The sequence below is a fragment of the Oryzias latipes genome, chromosome 6, assembly GCF_002234675.1.
Source record: "Oryzias latipes chromosome 6, ASM223467v1".
Classification (NCBI taxonomy): domain Eukaryota; kingdom Metazoa; phylum Chordata; class Actinopteri; order Beloniformes; family Adrianichthyidae; genus Oryzias; species Oryzias latipes.
In genome coordinates, this window is record NC_019864.2 from 27,291,730 (window position 1) to 27,298,356 (window position 6,627).

At 40.6% G+C, this 6,627-nt stretch overlaps 2 protein-coding genes across 5 annotated transcripts; both read left to right on the forward strand.

Moving 5' to 3' along the window:
* Positions 1–387: 387 nt before the first annotated feature.
* LOC101164475 (corneodesmosin-like) lies at positions 388–1,457 on the forward strand. Its single transcript, XM_004069796.4, has 4 exons — positions 388–492; positions 621–676; positions 745–867; positions 938–1,457. Exons 1-4 carry the CDS (start codon positions 488–490, stop codon positions 1,351–1,353), a joined length of 600 nt encoding a protein of 199 aa, XP_004069844.1. The 5' UTR covers positions 388–487; the 3' UTR covers positions 1,354–1,457.
* A 1,491-nt stretch (positions 1,458–2,948) lies between these two features.
* On the forward strand, positions 2,949–3,917 carry LOC101165054. Of its 4 annotated transcripts, none has more exons than XM_023956028.1 (3): positions 2,949–3,166; positions 3,236–3,291; positions 3,365–3,917. In XM_023956028.1, exons 1-3 carry the CDS (start codon positions 3,162–3,164, stop codon positions 3,805–3,807), a joined length of 504 nt encoding a protein of 167 aa, XP_023811796.1. In that variant the 5' UTR covers positions 2,949–3,161; the 3' UTR covers positions 3,808–3,917. The 4 variants fall into 4 exon arrangements, with proteins under 4 accessions (XP_023811796.1, XP_011474727.1, XP_004069848.1 ...); XM_011476425.3 differs by having other exon boundaries at positions 2,995–3,166; positions 3,212–3,291; positions 3,434–3,917; XM_004069800.4 differs by having other exon boundaries at positions 2,996–3,166; positions 3,212–3,291.
* The last annotated feature ends 2,710 nt before the right edge of the window (positions 3,918–6,627 follow it).

The following is a 6,627-nucleotide window of genomic DNA, read 5'->3' on the forward strand; positions in this document are numbered from 1 at the left end:
AGCTGTAAACCTTCAGTTCAAACCGTCATGACAGGAGTCTTCCTCCCACAGACTTCCAGAAACAAAACAAAACTCTGTAAATTCTTCAGAGGCTGCTTGATTCTCAAAACTCGTCTACAAGAGTGAATAAAACTGTGCAGTTGGACAAAAAGTCCTCCCAACAAAGTGGAAATGAAAACATATTGTCAGTATCTCTGGTTGCCATGGCATCAAAGTGTTTATTATCCCTCAGTTTGATAGGAAATCAAATAGACAGAATCTGATCATCTCGTCTCTCCTCATGTCAGCACTGTTACCTGACATTGATATGAGTTTAACATGGTTAAGAATTGCAGGAAATCTTCAGCAAAATTTCCCTCAATCGGCAGCAGCTGTTTGCATTCATCAATCAGCTCTGAGTATCAGATAAAAACAGATGCTGCAGTTGGAAGTCACTGTCACAGGTCTCTGAGGTTTCTGTTCTTTGGTGTGAAGCAGCTGCAGCAGAATGAGGTACAAAGTTTCAGCCTTTAGATGATTGACTATTTATCATCTTTAGTTTCCTTTGAACCTATTTCTAATAAAAATTTGCTATAACTGGACACTTTCAAGAACTTTAAGCTGAGCTTTAATGTCTGCAGGTTTCTGTGGATTTCTTGTCTGCTCATTGGCAGCATCTCCTGTCTTCCTCAAGGAGGTAAGATGACTTCTCTGGACAGTACTTAACTTTAGCAGCTGGAGTTGACTCTACTTTTTTCCTCAAAGGATATGATCCATCCATGTTTCTATACTCTGGACAAGCTCCATCCTATGAGAAACCTTCTGCACAGTCCAGTGGCTACAGCAGTCCGCAAGGCTATTACAGTGCTGGCACCAACACTGCTGGAGGTGACTGGATCTGCTCTGGTTCATGATGGTTCTCCTCTCAGATGACTGACCTGATCTTGTTTCCTTACAGGCTCTACAGACAGTACTGCTCCCATGTGGTACTCTGCTTCCTATCCTGAACAAGAGCCAGCCAAGCCAACTTATCAGAGACCTGCACAGTCCAGTGGTTATGGCAGCTACTCTGGTTCTGGATCTCAACAGTCTGGTTCCCAGGGCTCTCAGTCTGGCACTCCAGGCAGCCAGCGCCAGGTTGAACAGGAGAGCTGGAGCTCCTCATCTGACGACGAGGAAGAGCCAGAGTTCACTCCAGTGAGTGAGGAGGATCAAGTGTACGCTTTCAAGTCTCGCTCTCGCTACAACCAGAAACGGCTGCTGTTCAGTCAGTTCCGCTACACCCCAACAGAACCGCGTGTTCCTCAAGAACCAGTGTTCCCGTACCCCAGCAAGTCCCATCAGGGCAAAGGTTCAGCTAAAGGAAGCCGCTAAAGATCTCTGACCACTCCATGTGGCTTTTGGCAGTTACTGACTCTTGAGATTTGTGTTCAAGGTCAGTTGTGTCTTGATCAACATTAAACTTCTGTCAAGTTTAAGCTCTTGTGTTTAATTTCTGAGTAGCTTACTTGAGGATTACCTGTACTCCAGCCATTTAAACCCCTTTAAGATTAAGTTTGAAAAATATTTTCACACATTTGGGATTAATTGTCCTCCAAAGTAGGCATTCGAGTCTCTCTAACTAAACCTGTTAAATTTTCTCTCATTGGTATTAAAAAACCCACTTAACAGGAATAAAGCTAGGAAGATTCATGGCATTGAATAGAAACCATGGCTACATCAGAACTCCACTACTCTGTAGTGCATTCACTAGTTTGTAGTTCAAACATATCTAGCGACCTAGAAATTGACCATAGGCTACTGTGGAAGAACCAGTCTGCACTAATCACTAGATTACATACATTGGCAATTTTGAACACTGAAATGAGAGTTTTAGTCTAACAGTTTTCAAATGGTCAAATCGGTGTCAATTTTCAAAAAGTGAGCATAATGTCATTGCTCTTTAAATCCAGGGCACTACATAGTCCTGCACTAGTTTATCAGTAATGGAGAATTTCCAGACCAAGTGTCTTGTAATGTCAAAAGGGGACACTGAATAACTTAACATTCTGAAAAAATCAACCTTTCCCCTGGTTAAGTTTAATGGAGAAAAGGTGAAATGTTTGAAAAATGGTTAAAGCTCTAGTTGAGTATTCAGAGCTGCAAAACAGCCCCACGGTGGGGGCTGCTTGGAAATATTAAAAAGAAAACAAAATATCCACCGAACAAAGGTGTCTAACTCCAGGCCTCGTGGGCTACTGTCTATGTCGTCCATATAACCTGCCATTGGCTAAATGCACCCGATCCAGGTAATCGGCATCCTACTAGGGTTTCTTTATCAGCAGACCCTCCGACATCCTACTGGTTCTTCTTGTGGTTTAAATAGCGGGAGGCACCAATGACGAGGTGCAATACCGCCATCATGTTGGAGTGGGGGACTACCTAACTAGTCTATTAAAAAAAATATTCTCAACAGTCCAGTTTCCTCAAAAAACCAACAGCAGCCAATTACAGCTTCCTCAAAGTCAGCTGCTCTCCCCCTGGCAATCGTACTCTATCCTCCAGCTGCTGTCTTTCATCCTCATACAATTGAGTGACGCAAAATGTGCTTCAATGATTCTTCCCCTTTCCCGCAATCACAGACTAGTGGGTTGTTTCTCCAGTAAATGTAGTGTATCATTTAAATCTGTGTCCCATCCTCAATCCTGTTATGATTTGATCTTTAGTGGTTGATCCAAGATTCATAGTTCCTGTTTATTCGTGATTTTTTTGCAAATATTAGTTTGTGTATCGCCACCTACTCACGTGAAGTTAAAATAAACTTCTAATTAATTTCTATTAATTGCAAATTTCCTCTTTGTAGGTGTTTTCCCTTCTGTTTAGCTTATTTCTCTTTTTTCTCTTGTGTTTCAACTGTATTTTTAAAAAAATCGTATTTGTATCTGCCTTTAAATAACTACATTGGACATTTTTCCCTCCATCAGCAGCTGCTTCCACTAAACAATCAGCTCAGAACATCAGGTGAGAGCAGGTTGCTGCACCTGCACAATCAGTGAGGTGTGGTTCTGTTAGCTGGTATGACCTCAAGTCATGATCTTAGTCTGAAGGAGAAATTAATAAAGAGCTTTCTTTTTTATTATTATTAAACACACAGTGAGGGCTCAAAAACCTGCATCCACAGCTGTTGAAGCCTTTCTCCTGAAATGAAGTAAGTCGATCTGCACTCATCATTTTCTCCAGCCTGAAACTTTAGCTCTTCTCCACATTTGCTTTTTAGGGTTTGGATATCCTGTCTGCTGCTTGGCAGCATCAGCTGTTCTCCTCCACAAGGAGGTGAGATATGGGTGAAGAAAGTCATGTTTAAGGTGTGAATGTAACTCAGTTGGCTGAATCTGTTCGTCTTCAGATGGATCGAGCAGTCTAGGACTGAACCACATGTGGCCGTTCTTCCTTTCACCTTTTTCTGTTGGATCAGATTTGTCTGAGGAACCATCTTCTGTCTCTGACCGTTCCAACCGTCAAAGGCTCCTCCAGAGCAGCAACATGGGTGGTGCTAGAGATCCAGGTTTCCGGGCTCACGATTTCATCCCAGAGTTCTTTCAGTTTTGGGATCCAGAAATCATTGAAGCTGCCTCTGCAGGGAGCAGCAGCCCCCACCAGTCTGCAGAGGAGAGCTGGAGCCATGCTCCTGATCAGGAGGAGCCTTTCTTCACCGACATGAACGGTCATGATCCGGTCTTCACTCTGGACTCTCACTCAAACTACCTGCGAAAGAGGAACATTGCTACAAAGGCTAGCTTTACCCCGAGGGGGTTGAATCCCAAAAAAAGGCCGTGGACTTCATCCTGAACCCTCCTGATGGTTTGGCCAGACGGAGCTTTTGAAGTTTTTGATTGATCGAAACCTTCAAGATGGCCTTCCTTACCCATATTTGGTGCAAATAAACTCTTTGCTTTTCACATTGTGGTGATTCTGTTTTATTGATTTTTAACAGTTGTAGAAGTGATCAAACATTGCAGTATACATCAAATGTTCCAGCTTAATTTTCTAATCAGTTTAAGTTGCTGAAATGGGGAGAAAAAACTCTGCTTTCAAAGCTGTATGGAATACTTCATTTTCCGAAAAGTTATGTTGGCAGCTTCTGAAATTAGAAATATTCAGTGGATAAATAAAGCTTGGTCATAGAGAATTTGTTTCTTACAAAAACATTTTGATCAGGACTGCCAAACTTAATTCTTTGAGGGCCTATGTCCTGTTTCTTTTTATATTATATATAGGTATCCCTGCATCAAGTGTGAAGTGCTGTGTATAAAGGATCTTTGGTCTCAACCTGCATATGAGACCAATGAGTTTGACTGTAGAGCCGTGAAATCCCTTCGTTATGGGGAGGGGGACTGAAGAAATTTGGTGTATGCAGATTAACTGTGCACATTAATTTTCAAATGCTATTCAGCTGTTTTATCTAGGCTATGCAATAAATTAGGGATATTTTGGAAAAACTGGATGATTAGTATAGTGTCTGATTTCAAAGATTTTTGGGACAGGGAAGTAATTGGGACAGACACCTTATTTTGAGTTTTCCACATGAATACGTTGTGTACGTGCCTTTGGGTAGGTAGTAGGCAGGCAGACGCTTGGTTTAGTCTCAAAGTGTCATCAGCAGACTTGCATCAAGACTCAGAACTACTGGCAGGATTGTGACCGATCCAGAAGCGACAGACCGCAACCATGGCCAGTACCTGAAGACGTCTGCACTCAGACATGGTTTAGCAAATGTCACACAGCTGTAGACCCGTTTACCAGATGTGTGGGATACTTGGGTTTCCAGACAGACCATTCACAGCCAACTCCATCGCTTTGACTTTAAAGATGACCGTTGCAGGTGACTACACTAACACCAAGACATCGCTGTGAATGTTTGCTGTAAAGACAAGATCATGTGACCTTGACAAAGCAGCAAATGTCTACCGTCCTATAGTCATTTCTGTGCAAGAAATAATTTGCACATTAATAATGGTTTTCAGCATTGCTGGATCAGGCAAGGTGAGCGATACGCCAAGGTCAACATGGTTCCCAGGGTTTGCTTTGGTGAGTGAGGTGCAACAGTCAAGTCAGAGAGTAGTCAGTGTAGTATTCCAGCCGGACTTGATTCAGACGATGGACTCAATGATAGTAACTGATGGACTATGATGGGGTATTCCAACCCATTTATTTATAGTCATAGTCACACCGTAAGAGCTGAAGAAAAGCATAAAAACAAACTTACAATAATTCCTTTTTGATATACAATCATTCTTTACCTCAGCTAGTAGCGTTAGATTGTTGGATAACTTCAAACAGAAACATATTTTGTTATTTTACATAAAACAATTGAAAATAATCACAAAATGTGTGCAGTAAACATAACCAAAAATCATACCTGTTCGCCTTCCAGCTAGATGCCAAAAACACATTACAGCTTTACACAGTTATCCTTCCATTTTTTGTCTGTTTTCTTTGTTGCCGTAGCGTCAGCTGTTAACAGTTTTTTTTGTTTCTGTTAAACTGACACAGGGATTTCACAGAAGTAGGTGAGACCTTCACAATAAAAGTCTTCAAAACACATTACAAATATTAACACTGTTTTTTATAATGTTCTTTTACATCTTCAACATACTTTTTTTGAAGTTAAGGGCATCTTCAATCAAAAGAAATGTTAAACAATAATAAGAAAACAATTAAAAAGGGTCTTTTACAGTCAGAGAGTCCAATTTGGTTATTGTGGATGGCTCAGTCACTGCCCTTTCACATAATAGAACCCATTATCATCCCCCGGTTCCACCAGGATGCCCCCAACTTTCTGTTCATGGATGATAATGCTCCACCACATGGTGCCAGAATTATTACATCTCAATTTCAGGAAGTGAGAGTGCCTCATACAGTACGGCTAGCAGTGACCCCCTGACCTGAACAGTCTAGGACCAGCTAGTTGATCATACTGCCAAGTGACCAGGCAGAACGGCATGTAGCGCTTGTGGAAGATTGGAGCGCATTGACTCAAAACAACATCATGAGGCTGGCGAGGAGCATTAGACCTGGCTGTCATTGAAGCAAATGCTGGAAATACTCACCATTGACACGCTCAGTGTTTGTTATTTGGGACTATCATTATTATTGTCTTAATTTTGGGAGTAAATGTCAAACTAATAAAAATCGTGTTTCCTCTCATTCATTATTAGTGAAATCTTTACGCATTTTATTAAAAGTGCCAGACCATATAGGAAAAGCACTCGTATAAATAACAATCTTCCTAACTTATTGGGAGTAGGTGTAATTTAAACTTTTACGTGATTTTATGTTTCTCAGATGTATTTTAGCAGGAGACACTGTTGTACAATTTTGCTTTGTATTATTTATAATTATTGGAAGCAATAGGTAGAAAAATAGTTTTTAAACGATAAAAAATGTAAAACTTGTTTATGTTTTTCTTTTTTATTACCCTTGTGTCCCACTCCCAGACACATTCAAGTTGCAGTTCAATTTGTTCATAAATTGTATATTATAAATTTTTTTAATAAAGTTTAGATCTTTTTTTAATACCAGTTTTTGTCTTTGAAACTGTTTTTCTGAAACTTTTAAAGTGTCTTTGAGGCAAATTTTTGTCACCAATTTTGAACCAAATCCCATTTG